This window comes from Myotis nattereri (assembly GCF_964212035.1).
Source record: "Myotis nattereri genome assembly, chromosome: 7".
In the NCBI taxonomy this organism is placed as follows: Eukaryota; Metazoa; Chordata; class Mammalia; order Chiroptera; family Vespertilionidae; genus Myotis; species Myotis nattereri.
This window is the reverse complement of record NC_138082.1, coordinates 22,178,557-22,196,092: the sequence shown is the minus strand read 5'-3', so window position 1 is coordinate 22,196,092 and position 17,536 is coordinate 22,178,557. Positions and strand designations below refer to the sequence as shown.

Below are 17,536 nucleotides of genomic sequence, written 5' to 3'. Positions count from 1 at the left end.
GATCCCAAGAATCAAGTCAAAGATTTGAAATATGAAGAAGCAAAAAACACCCAACCAGAAAAGCAAAAGGAAAAAAGAATACAAAAATATGAAGATAGCGCAAGGAGCCTCTGGGACAACTTCAAGCATACCAACATCTGAATTATAGGGGCGCCAGAAGAAGAGAGCAAGATATTGAAAACCTATTTGAAGAAATGACAGAAAACGTCCCCTACCTGGTGAAAGAAATAGACTTACAAGTCCAGGAATCGCAGAGAACCCCAAACAAAAGGAATCCAAAGAGGACCACACCAAGACACATCATCATTAAAATGCCAAGAGCAAAAGACAATGAGAGAATCTTAAAAGCAGCAAGAGAAAAAAAGTCAGCTACCTACAAGGGAGTACCCATACGACTGTCAGCTGATTTCTCAACAGAAACTATGCAGGCCAGAAGGGAGTGGCAAGAAATATTCAAAGTGATGAATAGCAAGAACCTACAACCTAGATTACTTTACCCAGCAAAGCTATCATTTAGAATTGAAGGTCAGATAAAGAGCTTCACAGATAAGAAAAAGCTAAAGGAGTTCATCACCGCCAAACCTATATTATATGAAATGCTGAAGGGTATTCTTTAAGAAGAGGAAGAAGAAGAAAAAGGTAAAGATTAAAAAAAAATTATGAACAACAAAGTGACAACAAATACATATCTATCAACAAGTGAATATAAAAATCAAGTGAATAAAAAATATGATGAACAGAATAAACTGGTGAATAGAATAGAATCAGGGGCATAGAAAGGGAGTGGACTGACAATTTCGGGGGGAATGGGTTGTGGGGGGTGTGGGAAGAGAGACTGGAAAAAAATCGTACACCTATGGACAAGGACAGTAGGGGAGGTTAAGGGCAGGGGGTGCGGTGGAAACCAGGTGGAGGGGAGCTACAGGGGGGGGGGGAAGAGGAGCAACTGTAATAATCTGAACAATAAAGATTTATTTTTAAAAAATAAAAATAAATAAAAAATAAACATTTATTTATCACCCAAGTGCTAGGCACAGAGTTAGACACTGGGATCCAAACTGAAAGGAGTTTGATCTGTGCCCTTCACGGAGTTCACAGCTGGATGGGGAGACAGTCATGTCTACAACAAGGTGAATAAACTGAGGGCTCAGTTCTGTGCTCACACTCACCAGAGAGGTCAGGGAAAGCTTTGCAGAGGCCGTGACATTTGAGGTGAGTCCTAAGGAAAAGCAAGTTGTCTGGGATTACATGATAGTTGGTGAAGACATGGTTCCAAGGAGAGGGGATATTAAGTACAAAGTATTGAGACCTGAAAGAGCATAAGGTGCTCAGGAAAATACAAAGAATTTGGGCTCAGCTGTGGCAAGAGTATCTGGGTTGGGAGGGAGAAGGGAGAGTATGGAAGGTAGGGTGCCAGGACATGAGTCTTTTAAACCCGCTAAGGAGCTTGAAATTTGCTTGAATGCTAAGGGTGTGTGTGTTGGTGGGGGGACACTAAAGGATTTTAGCCAGGACAATTATGTGTTTTTTAATGTTAAAACTCAAATCCCCACAGACATAAGAAATTTGACTCTTGTTCTCTATGACTCAGCAGACATTTACAACTGGGACTGGGACTCTATGAAGTTGGGACTCACTGACTCCTAGGGCTTGCGATATGGTACATTGGATGTCAATGCAAAACTGCTTTCCTTCTAGTTGACTTTCTATACTAAAGAGGCTTGGAAGCTAAAAACAATAATCCTCAGACTCCCTTGCAGCTAGAGTTCCAAGTGAGACTTAGGTTCCACCTCTCAGATGTATATGAGAGAGATTTGTAAGGTGGTTGTGAGGCAGAGGCCATGCTTCTGCTGCTTCTGATCTTTCTGGAGGCATTAGCAGAGGTCCAAGTCCTAGTACCAACAATTGTAGTAAGAGCTTCCCATCTCTCATCCTCCTGAGTGTGGTCAATGTGGTGCTTCCCAGGCTGGTCAGTGCTCTGGTGATGTCCTAGAAGTCCCTCCTATAGACCTAGCCTAAAGCTCTTCCCAAAATTTGTGTAGCACCTGTAGTGTCTATATCTAAGAACTTTCTGCTCAAAAGAAGGTGCTGTTCTCAGTGTGTAGGAGGATCTCTGTATCTCCTGCTCAGGTGGGGCCTCAACAAATTCCAGGTGAAACCAAGGCCTGCCTGGGAGGTCTGGGAAAGCATATGGTGTTCTCAGTTTCCATGGGAGGAGGTGGTTTTGCCTCCACCAAGATTCCTAAGTGGAGAGAGAGCATTTCCTAAACACAGAAAGGGGTTCAGATGCTGAATCATCAAAAAGAATGACCAAGGTCTCCAATTATCAATAAAAGTCCCTTTATTCTGTATTTCCCCAAGGAAAGCAATGTAACAAGGGGATGGCCTTTTATCTAAGAGGGAGCTGAGCACAATGATAAAAGTAGCAAAATCTCAGGGTTCTATAGGAAGTGCACTGAGTTTCTCCAACCTTTGGTATCTGGCAGCCCCCTTTGCTCCTCCTCATCTGAGCCACAGCAATGGCCAGGAATCACTGTGACAGGGCCGGGGTCTCTAGGGCAAGCCCCAGGATGGCAGAGGCCCAGCTCAGCAAGGTCTCTGCAGGAAGCGCAGACCCACGTTCTTATTAGGAACCAGGACAATGCGGGCCACACTCTTCACCTCCCCTGTCTCAGGGGCCAGGACCACCTGGTACTGCTGCATCAGCTGGGAGGTAAAATGCATATGGGGTGGTTAAAATCTGTGACCTTCATCCGCTGCCCTCCTCTGCATGCTCCCACTCTGTGCCTCCCTTTCTCTCTTTCCCAAGGCCTTCTTTACCCCTCCCTGGCCCACACACCTCCTGCCTCTCCCCACTCACCCTTGCCAGCAGCAGCTGCATCTCCAGCTCTGCAATCCTGCGGCCCAGGCAAGCCCGGACCCCATAGCCGAAGGGCACAGAGCCAAATGGGTGTTGGACCCTGAGGGTATCAGGCTGACTCTTCTTCAGCCAGCGATGGGGCTGGAAGCTTTCTGGCTCAGGGAAGATGCTAGGGTCCCGGGACACCACATAGTGGCACAGCACAAACTGGGTCTTTAGAGGAAGAATGGGCAGCACATCAGCTTAGGGTTGTGGGGCACCCCTGGGAACCCCAGATCTCTAGCCCCACTCACATTCTTGGGGAAGAGGAAACCACCAACTTCAATTTCTTTTTCCACGATTACCCGGGAATTTATGGGAACCACAGGGTAGAGACTGTAGGGAAAAGAAAATGCAGTAGTCCTGCTCTGGATCCAAGAAGGGGCAGGATGCTCACCCCTTCAATCCTACCTCTCTGGTCCCCCAGGCCCTTCCTCCCATCCCACCCCTGGCCCTACCCTCAGCCCACCAGGCCCCACTTCCCATTCCTGTCTCTGAGTCATCCCACTCACAGACTCTGTGCTCCCGAAAACAGCAGCTTACCGCAGGGTCTCCTTCAGCACAGCTTTGAGCAAGGGCATGTGAGCAAAGTCCTTGTGCCGGGGCGCCTGCCCAGCTGGCACCACACCTACCACTTCTTCATGCAAGGCCTGCTGGATCTCTGGGCTCTTTGAAAGATGGTACAGGGCCCACGTCAGCGTGTTGGACGTCTAGGAAATAGAGTGAGAGAGGAATTGAGGAGGGATTTCTAGAAAAGAAGCCAGTTAGGTAGTGGGAGGGTGTGTGAATGGGTGATGCAAAATGCAGGAGAAAAATGAATTTCCCATGAGTATGACAGGATGAGACAGGGTTCATGGGACCCTCTACACTAAACGTGACTCCACAGTGGGATGAGGACCAATGAAGTCGGATCACACTCTAATAACACAGGAGGCTGTAATGTAGAGAAACCCGACATGACAAAAGCACCGAAAGGAGATCCTACAAAGAAGGATCTTTGTGGACACGCTTTCAACTCTCCATTAAATTACAGCACGAGAGAGTTGAGTTAGATGTGAGATGAAACTCCCAGCTGTCAGCAAAGCTCCAAGGGGATGGGATCCCACTACTAAAGGACAATTCCCTGCCCACCTCTCCTGGGCTGAATGACACCCCCCTCCCTATTTTCCTTCTAGTTCTACATCCATGTTACAGAAAGAGAAGCAGATACCTGGAGGGACGAAGGTCAGGTTCAGGTGGGGGATAACGGGGAATTGGATCAGGATGGGAGCCCCATTCTCCTTGCTGGCCCCCCTCACGCACCGTGTCTACTCCAGCCATGAGCAGCTCAGGGAGGCTGCCCATGGCCTCCTGAGGACTGAGCTGTCCACTGGTCAACAGGAAGTGCAGGTAGCCAGATATCTGGACCCCTTCTGGCCCTTCTGCCTGCAGTTGGGCCTCTATCTCTTTGAGTTTCTGATCAATCAATTTCTTCCCTACAGGGACAATGGACAACAGGGGAGGACAAGGTCAAAAGTCATGATCTCCAGGGACCAAGCGCCACCCTGATAGCTGGCAGCATGAGGGAGAAGGTCCTGGGAGAGACTGCTAATTCCTAGACCCTGGGACCCACCCCCAACTTCATTTCCTGGGTTCCTCACCAAAAGAGAAGATGGTGTTCCAGCCATCCAGGTATCGCTTCCAGAAGGGCAGCAGGGGACGGGTCCACTTGGGGAGGAAGGTGGCATAGAGCGAGTTCTGGAACATGAGCCCGACAGATCTGACGAAGGCCGCAGTGTCCTGGGGGATGGAGCGCTCCAGGCAGCCAATACGTTTCTCAAACAGGATGTAGCAAATAGCTGGCAGTGCACAAAGGCCAACACAGGAGGCGGTTCCATGGCACACAGAACCCAGGAGGCTTTGAGGAAGGCAAGCACAACCTCCCCCTGACCCATGCCCACACAGCCCCTCTCCCAACAAAGGTACCTTCCAAGGCAAAGTAGTAGAAAAGGTGAGCCATGTCAGGCACCTGATCCCCAGAGGAACTCTCTGCCCGAATCTCATTCAGTCGAACCATGAAACTGTCAATCACTTCATTCAGAGCATCTGTGTAGAGTGCAGCCTCAGCTGGCTTCAGCATCCGCTGGTTCAGAACCTGGCGCAGCTGGTACCAGTGATGTCCTTGCCTGTGGGGAACAGGGAGCAGCACCAATGTAAGCATCTAATGGGGTTTAGATTAGAAGGCATCTTCCCACCATGAGACCACTATGGAGTCTAGGAAAATCTCATTTTGAGGTTGAAAATGATAGAATCACCAAACTTTCAAATGATGGACTCTTTGAATCACAGAACTTTAGAATCTCACTACTGCCCCCGCCTGCCAGCCTGGTTGCCCTCTACTGTCTCCCTCTGCCGGCCTGGTCACCTCTAACTGCACCTTCCCTACCAGCCTGGTCACCCCTTACTGCCCTGCCCCCCCCACCCACCCCCCGCCGGCCTAGTCACCCCTTACTGGCCCCCCCCCACCCCACCCCTGTCGCTGGCCTGGTCACCGCCAACCGCCCCCTCCCCGCCCAGCCTGGTCGCCCCACGCAGCCTACTGTTCAGTCATTTGGTCGTGATGGCCCCTGGCTTTTTATATATTAGGATAAAACCAAGGAAGGGAAAATTATTCATTTGTCCAAAATCACAATATACTAGTGGAAAAGTCAGTGAATGGTCCCCAGGGTTTAGTCCATCCCAGCCACTGCTTTCTAGACTGAGTATCAGGTTCAGAGGTTGCAGGGAGAGCCTACCCTGCCCATGATCTACTGGTTGCCCAGTGCCACTATTCTTTGGGCCTGGCCCTCTGGGGCCCTGTTCCAGTCCCTTCAGGCCCCAGCTCACGTGGTAAAGGGCCCATATGCCAGGCCCTGCAGGTCCCGGTGCTCCTTCCATAGATCCATGTCATTCCGTACTGGGTACTTGCCCTCTTGCCGCATGACTTGCTCCAGGAGTGGAGCACTGGCCAGGTTCACATGGGTCTGAGGTCCTACACGGGTTACCCACATTGGACCATACTTGGCCTTGCTCAGCACCTGTAGGGTTCAACCAAAGCTGAATAACCATGCCCAACCAGGCAGGCACTTCATGGAGAGAAGGTGAGATGGGAGAGTGTCTGATGGCCACATCACAGCAAGTAGGCTGGGCAAAACCACATTATGTAGTAGGTAGGCACCAGGATGGCCTGCAGTTCCAAAAGGAGAACACTGAAAACAATGAGCACACAGGAGTTAGAATATTGAGAGAATGAGTACCTGGTGAAACTGGGGGAACTGAGGTCCTTGGAGGAATGAGATTTGGGAAAAATGGGATATGTTTTCAAACTGAGGTATAGATATTTGGGTTCCAGGGTTTTAGAGAAACTGAGCCCTTTGGTGAGATATAGTAGAATGCTTATGGCTCCTCTATAGAAGCATTTATATCTACTGCAGCTTGCTGTCAATGAGATAAAGATATATATCTCATGTAATCAACAATTAGAAACTCCAGAAAAAAACAAGAAGCTGATAAGAAGGAATACAAATATGAAGTAAACTATGCAATGTGCATTTTTTAAATAAAAAATTATTAAGCTGTGTTAATTAATGTAATTCTCAAATATTTATCTTAGAATTTCAAAAGCACTTGACAATACCCATAGCATCTATGAAATTGACATTTCTATGATGTCTTTATACCTGCTGAAAAATGAGGAAGAAACTAGATATATTTTGGTTTTGGGGGGTAACATTTTAAAAGAATCCACAAATATTGAGACTAAAATTTACTGATTAATTTACACTTGCAAAGTGAAAGCAAATGAAACAGTAGTTTCCCAGGTACTTCGTCTTTCACAATCTGTTACTAAAGAGATTTCAAGAGAATCAGAATCTGTCCAGTATTAAAATTAGACCAATGGGTTCTGCAAAAGAGGCCTCAAAATTATAGAGGTCTGCCCTGCCGGTGTGGCTCAGTAGTTGAGTGTCAACCTATGAACCACAAGGTCAGGGCACATGCCCATGTTTGGGCTCGATCCCCAGTAGGGAGTGTGCAGGAGGCAGCCAATCGATGATTGTCTCTTATCATTGATGTTTTTATCTCTCTCTCCCTCTCCCTTCCTCTCTGAAAAAGAAAAGAAAATTATTATAGAGATATATCATTCAAACTATAGAAGGAACTTCACCTAACTCATAGTCTAGAGAAACACCAGTCTTACTGGGTCTTACTATTGGCATTACAAACTGGATCCTCTTAGAACCAATGCAACATGATTGCCTCAATATATATTATCCAATTCAGAATCCACCCTGAATAACAGTTCATTCTGCCAATTCCTAGGAAGGCAGCTTTGACAAGCCCCAACATCCACTTAGGCTGTTTCCACTTCTACCTCCCAGTAATGCCTGCCAGTGTGGTATGATTTTGAACAGTTGATTGTCTGTAAACTATATGATTCTTGGAGAGAAACAGGCATGTCCTCTTGAAGAGAAACCAGTGGGAACATAAAATGACACAACCCTACGTGGAGGACAATTTGTTAATATCTATAAAAATTACAAACACATTTATAAACAAAGTAGGGGACATCTACATAATTGACTACTATATCACCTTAAAAGAGAATAAAGCAACTCCCTGTGCACTAACATAGAAAGAGATAACCAAGATAGATTGTTAAATGGAAAAGTATGATATCTTTTGTCTAAGAAAGAGGAGCTAAATAAGAATACATAGCATTTGCATTTGCTTTTATGGAGAAACATTGGATTGAGCAGAAACTAGTTAAACTGATTACCTGTGGGAGGTGGAGGGGACAGCAGTGGGAGTAAGACTGCACTGTAGATCTTGTTTTATTGTTTTGAGTTTTGAACTATGAGAACGCATTCAAATTTTTTTTAATCTAAAGGAGGAAAAAAAGAAAGTGTTTTCTGAAACAATAAGTCACCCATCAGGTAATTCAAGAAAACAGGAAAGGCTTACTGAATCTGAATTCATGTATACACTCCTGAGATTTAGATGTGGGCCCTACATATTCATTTCACTTATTTTTCTTAAAATTTCCATTAAAAATACTTTACTTACATATCTATTTTTGTCCACTAAATTCCATAGGAGAATTATCCTAAAAGTAAGCTTAATTTGTGTTTTCTATTTGGTTTATTTAAGATAAGAATAACAATAGTATTAGTAGTAATGATAATAGCAAATATTTCTACAGAGCTTAGTATAAACTAGATTCTGTTCCAAGCATTTTAATTACATTATGTCATTCAGTCTTCGCTGTATGATGTAGGCTTAACATGACCACAGTTTTGTAGATGAGAGAACGAAGGCCCAAAGAGATTACTAAGGTCACTTTATTGGTGAGTCAGAGTTCAAGCTCAGACCACCTGCTAGAGCAGCGGTTCTCAACCTGTGGGTCGCGACCCCTTTGGCGGTTGAACGACCCTTTCACAGGGGTCGCCTAAGGCCATCCTGCATATCAGATATTTACATTACGATTCATAACAGCAGCAACATTACAGTTATGAAGTAGCAACGAAAATAGTTTTATGGTTGGGCCACAACATGAGGAACTGTATTTAAAGGGCCAGAAGTTTGAGAACCACTGTGCTTAGAGGCTGTGCTCTCAACCATTTACTCCACTGGTCCCTGAGAAAACTGTCTTACTAACCAGAAACAAACTTGGGCCCTTTAAAACTGTGTGCTATTTAAAACAACTATGCAATAACCCATGGTTTCTCACAGCAATTGACACTCTGGGCTGGATAATCCTTTGCTGTGGAGTCTGCCTTGTGCATTGTAGGATGTTCAGCAGCATCCCAGGTCCCTCCCAAGTATGACAACCAAAAATGTCCCCAGAGGGGTAAAATCACCCCAACTTGAGAACCTCTGCAATAACCCCAACTTCCTAATATGTCTCTTAATTATTTAATTTTAGAGGACTCTTTTTGAGAAATAATATCTCATTTTGAAGAAATATTTATTTGAAGTTTGGTTTCTTTTCCTTCTGTTAAGTTCAAGTGAAATTACATGTCACATATTTATAAAAACACAAACACAGGTTATCTCTGAGTCAGCTTATAGTAGTTTCCTTTCTCCTTTAGACCCTGATTTTTAAAATTTTTACCATGAACTTGAAATAAGGGGGGAAATGTCATGTTTTAAAAGACTAGACCAAAAGCTATTTATGTGGGCACCAGCTTCTTCCCTGGAATCCAAAGTCTCTGGCGCCACGTCCCAGTTATCAGTTTGGAGGTTTCTGGGACATTTCCCCCTTGCCCAGGCCCTGCTTTCTTCCCTCCTCCCTCGCCGTCTTCTTCTCAGTAAGTTTACTCAGTGGAACTTAATGAGAATCTATTTATGTAAGGACTTATTTTAGAAAGACACCAGAACACTTGCTGAGAGATGTGTGCTGTGTCTGTGTGCCAACCATTAGACTGTAACCTGAGCCAGTTAGAAAGCCCCAAGTTCTCAGATAGGTTCTAACTACCACTTAGTAGAACAGAACCTCCTAAGGGATTCTCTCCAGGATGAATGGCAGGGCTGGCCTTAGCCAGGTGACAGTCCAAAGAGCGAGGGTATTGAATCCATTCATTAAAACAAAAGTGTTTACTGATATAGAAAGATATTCATATTTCTCTTTTAGTAAGTGGCAAATAATGAAAGAGAATATGAGACTATATGGTATGCTTTCATTTTTAAAAACAGGTATTTGTAGATGACACATGGGGAGAGTGTGGAAGTCTATTCACCAAGGACAAGCAAGGAGGGACAATGCTTACTTACTCTCAGGATCATGTGTGTATTTATGGGTTCATTCACAAATGCTTACTAAGCACCTATGTGTACAAGACACTCTGACATATGCAGGGTGTTAGGGTTAGGAAAGATTTGATTTTCTTCTTTTTGTGTCTGTATATTTTCTGATTTCTCGACTTCTGGAAATAATTTCAACTAAATAAAAATGATACTCTCCTCTTAAATGTGGTATGAAATCACAAATAATTAGCATGTAACTCATATTTATGTGATTTTTTTAAAAAAATAAGGGTAATTTTTATAGGGAAAAATAATGCCTGTCTCATGGCCATGTGATTCGTCTGCGCTCAGTCATCCGTGGCTGGCAGCTGTTGAGGAGTCAGGGACTACTTGGCAGTAGATTTTGTTCTAGCTCCAGCCCCAACACTAACAGCCTTTGTCACTTTGTTGGGTAATAGCTCCGCCATGGCACCCTCCCAACCTTGTGTCCATATACACAAAGGCTTGGACGCAGCCTTCTCTGGTCTTCAGGCTGAATGCCCTGCGATCCTCCAGGAATGCCAGAGCCTGGATGCCTGCTCAGAGCTGCCTTGAGGCCACCTGGCACTGAACTCCCTAAGTCCCCTAGGAGGCTGTCATGAGACAGCTTCTCCTGCTCTGTGGGTTCTGATGGAGTGTGGACTTCCTGCCTTACCCCCTAGAGAAGAGGGGGGCCCCTTAACAACGGGGTACTCCATTACTTGCATTCCACTCATCTGGCCCCTTTTGTTTCAGGGTTGTCCTTTTCTGTGGGGGACAATGATCTTGGCAAATTGGGACCGATTCTTCTTTTCACTCTCTAGGTAAGCAATAAACTGTCTAAATCTAAATATACCCCACTGTATCTTTCCCGGAAGAATCCTTAAGACTTGGCCTTGCCTTGTGTACTGTGTGAACTCGACATGTTTGGTGTCCAACATGTGGCTGATAAAGTTACAATGCTCTTTTAAGACCTGGCCAAGCAGGAGATAAATGGATTTCCCCGATCCTAGTGTATGTGGGAAGAGAAAGGGGTGGAGGCGTGGTGGAGAGGGAGTGGGAGGAGGGGGAGGCAGGGGAAGGTTATTCCCATTAGGGGATGTGCAGTTCAGGGTGGGACAAATAAGACTAACGTGCAGAGTAGGGGTCTCCCCACAGTCCTAACTATCTGTCAATAAGTGGCCACTGAAAACTGAAAGTGAGCATAAAACTGCTTTCTGGTAAGCACCCCCCAATTCCCTCCCCCACCCAGATTTCCTGAGCTTCCAGCCACTGCATAATTCCGGAAGTGCCTGTGTTAAAACCTTTAGTCCGAGTTTCTGTAAAAAGTAACTAATAGTTTGGGGCAAGAATTGCCGTGAAGAGAGAACAAACGGGAAAGTGATTCTGTGAGTGAGAAGCTTGTGAGCCCATTGCCTCCTACACTTGCAAAAATGTGAGACCAGTAACAAATGTTTAATTGTGAGGGTTCCCAAAGTGTTAGGAAAATTCCTCTGATATCCAAAGTTTTCATTGTATAATGTCTTGTTGATTGGCAAGTTGAAAGTTCCCAACCAAGGTCCATGTTGGGAGTGGTTTTCTGGAAACAATGTTGTGGAATGACAACACTGAATCCCTTGGCAATCAAAGAAAAACTGCTGTCTTTTACCAACTGAAATGCAGATGTTCCTGATATAAAAGTTGTACCTGGTGATCCTGAAGATCATCTCCAGGGTTTTGTTTTTTTTTATTTTGTTTTTAAATATATTTTATTGATTTTTTTTTTACCTAGAGAAAGGGAGAGGAATAGGGAGTTAGAAACGTCGATGAGAGATAAACATCGATCAGCTGCCTCCTGCACACCCCCTACTGGGGATGTGCCCGCAACCAAGGTACATGCCCTTGACCGGAATCGAACCTGGGACCCTTCAGTCCACAGGCCAACGCTCTATCCACTGAGCCAAACCAGTTGGGGCTCCAGGGGGTTTTAACCCCTTCCTCCTCAAAGCTGATAAGGTCACAACATATTTTTGGAAAACAGACAGAGACCCCGCAGGCTGACTAGCAAGGTATAGAACAGGATCCTGTCAGGCATTAGCAGACCTGCTGTATTTAGTGACAAGGTGATGAGGGACTTTGATCATTGTTCCTGAGAGCCCTGGTGAGTTGGTTTTGTTGGTGTTTAGAACAAAAGAGGAGAAGGCCCCATGATATTTAAAAGGCATATCATGGTTGTTCCTTACCCTGAAAGTGAGATTGCTTTGCTTGGAGAGGTAGCTGTGATTACAGATAAAATACTCCCTGGTCTTCAAGGGCAGTTAGTTCCTCAGAAATATACTGAGGTCCCTGCTTACAAAGAGCAGGAATGGAGAACTTAGAGACAAGTTTGGGCAAAAACCTAATGAAACACTAGATGTTTGGTTGCACTGGCTTGCAGAAGAGAAAGCCACAACAGTTCTGCTGAAGGAATGGAAATCAATTCATCACCTAATGACTACGCCCATGCTCCTAGTCACATTGGCCACAAACAGCTTAGCTGACGACATGAACATGGAGGATGAATAAGTAAAGACTGATCACAGCTGGTTGTGATGAGTCTTTACATCTATAATGAAACCATCTGATAAGCACCATACATGATCACAGGGGAAAATATAACCCAGCCTAGATTTATAATGGAAAACAAGAGTGCCCAGATGATGAGATAGTCACTCAGGGTTAGATTCAGTGGTGTGTTTAATGGGCACCAACAGGCCTTTGGAGACAGTTAAATCTTCTCATGCACCCCAAAGACAGACTCTGGAAAATTAGCTCTGGGCAACAAACTTCCCAGAATGCAAGCCTGGACACGGACCAAGATAAATGCCTTTCAGGCTAAGGGGGTGTAATGGGTTGAATTGTGTCTCTCCCCGCACCCGCCAATTCATATGTTTAAGTCCTAACTCCCAGTACCTCAAAATGTGGCCTTATTTTAAGATAGAATCTTTACAGAAGTGATACAGTTAAAGTGAGGTCAGTAGGGTGGGCGGAATTCAGTATGACTAATGCCCTCATAAAAGGAGGAGATTTGGATGCAGACACACATGCATACAGGGAGAATGCCACATGAGTGTGAAGACAGTCATACACGGGCAACAAAAGAGGCTCCACTCACAGCCCTCAGAAGAAACCAACCCTACCAACACCTTGATCTGGGGCTTCTGACCTCCAGAACTGTGGCACAATATATTTCTGTTGCTTAAGCCACTCAGTTTGTGGTGCTTTGTTATGGCAGCCCTGGCAAACTAATACGGGGGCAGAAGGCAGGAATACAGGCATCCAGAATGGTGACATGCCATAGGAACTGAACTCTTGTTTATATCAATTAGCCTAGGTAAAAGTGGTTGTTTTCCTTAAAGTTGCAGAACCTAGTGACATGTTAAGTGGGGACTTACTGAATATGTATATATAAAGAGATTTATTTTAAAGAACTGGCTCATGCAGTGGTGGAGGCTAGCAAGTCGGAAATTTGCAGGGTAGGCCAGAAGTCTGGAAATTCCAGCGGGAGCCGATGTTGCAGTCTTGAATCTGAAGACAGTGTAGGGGCAGAATTCCTTCCTGTTCTGGAGTCTTTTCACTGAAAGCCCTTCACTCACATTATGGAGGGTAAACTGTTTTACTCAAAGTCTACCTTGACAACATCATAGCCAAGCCAAGTTGACATATGAAAGGTTCACAGTGGATGAGACTTTTTAAACCAATACACACTCAAGTGGTGCTGAATGTATTGTGGGAATAGACATGTTCAATGCATGTAATTCTTCTCTTGATTGTAAAGCAAGTCCCCATTGAGGAACTGTCCCATTTAGAACAGTGGTAGTGGGTTGAGGGGACCATCAGGAGTCCACCTAGTTCTCCCAGCTCAGCCATGTGGTATCAAGTAATGTAGGATTTCAGGAAAGGGAAGGGGTAGAAGAGCTAGACTGACATGCTTAAGGTACTCCTAAGCACAACCTCTTAAGTGTACTCTTGGGCATTGACTGTAGTAGACACCTTTTCAAGGTATGGCACTGCCATCTCCATCCACATAGCAGGCGGATGCCCATGGAAAAGGTCTCCTTGGATGGAACATCAATGGAATCAACAAGCTGATGAGATCTGTTAAGAAAACTACCCAACGGACTGTACAGATTGTCCTTCTGCTTGGGCCAGTCAGAGCTCATGAGACTTTTGAACAACATATGCCAGTGACGAACAATTCTATAGGCTGGAGCCTGTGGCAAGATATGTAGCATTTACGTAATGGCTCCCTAGGGTTTTGGATGTGACATTTGCCTTATATCACCACCCAGAATTTCTCATTTGGGAGACAAATGAGTGTTTGTGGACACTGAAAGACTGCCAAACAAAGTGTTGCTATACCCAGATGTTCCTATCATGAAATGGGGCAGAAATGAGAAGAGCAACAAAGTGGGTATTGCCTAACAAGTCATGTGTGGAAGTGATACTTCCAGGAAAAGAAGTACACTGAGCATTAAGTGGTTGGTTGCCCTCCAGATGTGCTGATTAAGATGCAGGGTCTATGCCAACATCTCAGGTTTCTTGGGAGCTTTGCCACACTGAGGCTCTTGACAAAGCTTGGGTACGCTGAGGACTTTAGTACACTGAGGATGACTATTTCATGGATGAATCAGCTAAATTGAAGGCCACTGGGGTATACTGAACTGCTACTGCTGTGCAATACCCCCCAAAATGATTAAAACTATGCATGGAAAAGAGAACTCTGTTCAATGGGTACAACTGTAAGCTGGGTACTTGCCCTGGAAAAGACCTCCCAAATTTCACCTTGTTACATTTTCACTGGTTCATGGTGGTATGGGCTGGTGCCTGGCAGTAGAGTGCCTGGATGAGCAAATCTTAGCCTCCTGGGGGATGAGCATTATGGCAGCAGATCACCCAAGATTCACACCTTTTGTTTAAAACCCAGGTGGATGCCTGTGGAAGAGATCTCCTTGGATGAAACATCAATGGAACCAACAAGTTGATGAGATCTGTGGTGCCCATATAAAGACCACGTCCACCTGGATACACCACTTCATAAGTCATGGTAATCCATCTACAGTTCAAGACAGGGACCCAAAACAATGACTCTAGCACATGAAATCAAGGAAGCATGGCAAGTATGCCCAGACTCCCAGCTACATAGTCCAGTGATAAAGGAAACTGAGCCACATAGTGAGAGGTACCAGACTTGACCTGTCCAGGCAAACAGACTGTATAGGTCCCCTCAAGGGTACTCTTGGGCATTGACTGCAGTAGACACCTTTTCAAGGTATGGCACTGCCATCATAACAGATGTGGGGGGGGGCCCACACTATTCAAAGACCCTTCCCTAGATAACTGTACTACATATTCAAATCCCCCAAGAGCATCCAATCAGACAATGGTGCCAACTTTGTAGTAAAAAGTACTCAGCAGTGGGCAGCTCCCTGGGACATTCACTGGACCTTTCATGCCCTGGATAATCCCCAGGCAACAGGAGCCGTTGAAAGATGGAATAGGCTTTTAAAGGGGAAACTGAAAAAGACAACTTGACAACTAAGACTCAGCCCCCAGTGGAGCACACACTTTAGAAAGTTTGGACTATAAACGTGGCAATTCACCAGAAGGGCACCTCCCATTTAAACAGGATTTTTCATTATGATTTGGGGAGGTGAAAAGAGGCCCAAATAGGCTATAAGAGACCCAAGCCACATAATAAACTTTTCTCCCTCTACTACTTTTCTTCCCACACCTACCCCTGGGAAATTAGGCTACTGGAATCTGCAAGTAGCAAGAAGTGTCAGAGAATGAACCAATTGTTGCTTCTTTTGCCACTGGCTATGCTTCATGCTCTTGGAAAATCATAGATATTGATGATAATGATCACGTAAATGACATGACAAAATGCCAGGAGTGGGAGATATTCTAGAATAGTATGAGGTATACAAGGAAGAGAGGCTGAGGCACCTCAGGAGAAACCAGGGCTCACATGAGGGTAAGACACAAGTAGGACTGGGACATGGCATGAAGTAATTACTGAAGGGACTATTCACACTGATGACATGGCTGTCGAAAGGGTAACACCTCTGGCTTAGGGGATATCAGGGGTCAATCCTGATTGGTTAAGGGATAAAGAAGGGAATGTTAACCTCTCTTACTCAGCTCTTGTCTACAGGGCATATGGCCAATTTGACCCAGACTGCCACCATCTACCCTCAACTGACTGCTGGCCAAAGAGAATCTGAGCCTAAAAACTCTTAGAAACTTCCCAAGAGCCACTGGCTTCAGAAGGGATCTGTTTCCACTAAAGATGACAGAACAAGATTAATTTTCTGTTCTTTAGCCTCATTCTGTCATAGGTTGTTCTCAATTCTTCAGCCTGGGTAGTAAAAGGCAATTGTACTGACCAGGACTTCTGGGGTCAGCTGAGGCAGGTATCCATGGTTGCTGACACCTCTAGTGGCCCTCCCCATGGGGACACTGGCTGCAGCCTATACTCCAATAGGCTTTGGGTTATGATAAAAATTCTCTCTTTAACTAAATTGAAGTCAGGATCCCCTCTGCCCTCTTCTCGACTAGGCCTCAACCTTGGCCTAGAACAGCCGTGGGCAAACTACGGCCAGCGGGCCGGATCCCGCCCGTTTGAAATGAATAAAATTAAAAAAAAAAAAAGACCGTACCCTTTTATGTAATGATGTTTACTTTGAATTTATATTAGTTCACACAAACACTCCATCCATGCTTTTGTTCCGATCAAAAAGTTTGCCCACCCCTGGCCCTAGAAAAACATGAACACATTAACATAGTTTCCAACAACTCCAGATCCCATCCCTAGGATGAGCTTCACCCCTAGGATGAACCCTCCCTTAAAATGCCTGCCTGAGGAACTCAAGGCTGCTAAAAGAATTTGCTACTTGTTCCAGGCAACACCTGAAGATAGTGTCCCTGTCTCCCAGTCCCAGTGGGATCATGGGAACCTGACTTCAATAAGATAAGCACTATTTAGCAAACCCAGATGAGTTTCATGTGAACCAAGCCTCCCTTCCTGCTTTTGTAATTTTTCACTTCCTTGACTCTACTCAAGCCCCTGCTGGTCCTCCTCCCCACTCCTTCACGCTCCCTTTAAACACCCTCTGTACGATTGGAATGGAGTTCATCTCTTTCTCCTGTTGTCAGTAGTTGCTGAATAAAAGGAATTTTCACCACTTTAAGTAATACCTTTGACAGTTGCATGTACCTTGAAAACTCAAAAAGTACTACATAAGCCAAAAAGTGGAAACAACCCAAATATCCATCAACAGATCAATGAACAAATTGCGGTAAACTCCTACAATGGACTATTACCCAGCCATATAAAGGAATAAAGTAGTGATACTTGATATTGCTACCAATGGATGAACCTTGAAAACATCATGCTAAGCGAAAGAAGCCTTTCACAACAGACCACATATTAAATGAGTCCATTCATGTGAAATGTTCATAATAAACAGAAAGTAGATTAGTCGCCATGGGATGATGAGGGAGGTCAACAGCATAGGAAATGTAGTCATAAGGAGAAAAGGGGGAGTGACTGCTAAAGAGTACAAGGTTTCTTTCTGGGTGATGAAAATATTCTAAAATTGATGTGATGGTGGAAAACTTTGTCAAATTTTATGGTATGTGACTATATCTCAATAAAGCTGTTACCAAAAGAAAAATAAGAAAATTAAAATCACCTAGCTGGCCAGCTTGGCTCAGTGGTTAAGCATCGACCTATGAACCAGGAGGTCACGGTTCAATTCTCAGTCAGGGCACATGCTTGGGTTACGGGCTTGATCCCCAGTGTGGGGCGTGCAGGAAGCAGCCAATCAATGATTC

The 17,536-nt window shown here is 44.9% G+C and overlaps 1 protein-coding gene across 2 annotated transcripts in view; it reads right to left on the bottom strand.

The window, feature by feature from the left end:
• Positions 1-2,323: 2,323 nt before the first annotated feature.
• Positions 2,324-17,536, bottom strand: part of CYP27A1 (cytochrome P450 family 27 subfamily A member 1) — a 30,763-nt gene continuing 15,550 nt past the window's right edge. The window contains exons 2-10 of one of the 2 annotated variants that reach the window (XM_081095959.1): positions 7,695-7,799; positions 5,765-5,955; positions 4,865-5,064; positions 4,540-4,737; positions 4,202-4,374; positions 3,443-3,609; positions 3,154-3,235; positions 2,861-3,073; positions 2,324-2,706 (exon numbers count right to left, since the gene is read on the bottom strand). In XM_081095959.1, coding sequence (XP_080952085.1) covers positions 2,587-2,706; positions 2,861-3,073; positions 3,154-3,235; positions 3,443-3,609; positions 4,202-4,374; positions 4,540-4,737; positions 4,865-5,064; positions 5,765-5,928 — 1,317 coding nt within the window. In that variant the 5' untranslated portion in view covers positions 5,929-5,955; positions 7,695-7,799 and the 3' untranslated portion in view covers positions 2,324-2,586. The remainder of the gene's footprint in view (positions 2,707-2,860; positions 3,074-3,153; positions 3,236-3,442; positions 3,610-4,201; positions 4,375-4,539; positions 4,738-4,864; positions 5,065-5,764; positions 5,956-7,694; positions 7,800-17,536) is intronic. The other variant, XM_081095958.1, reaches the window with a different exon arrangement.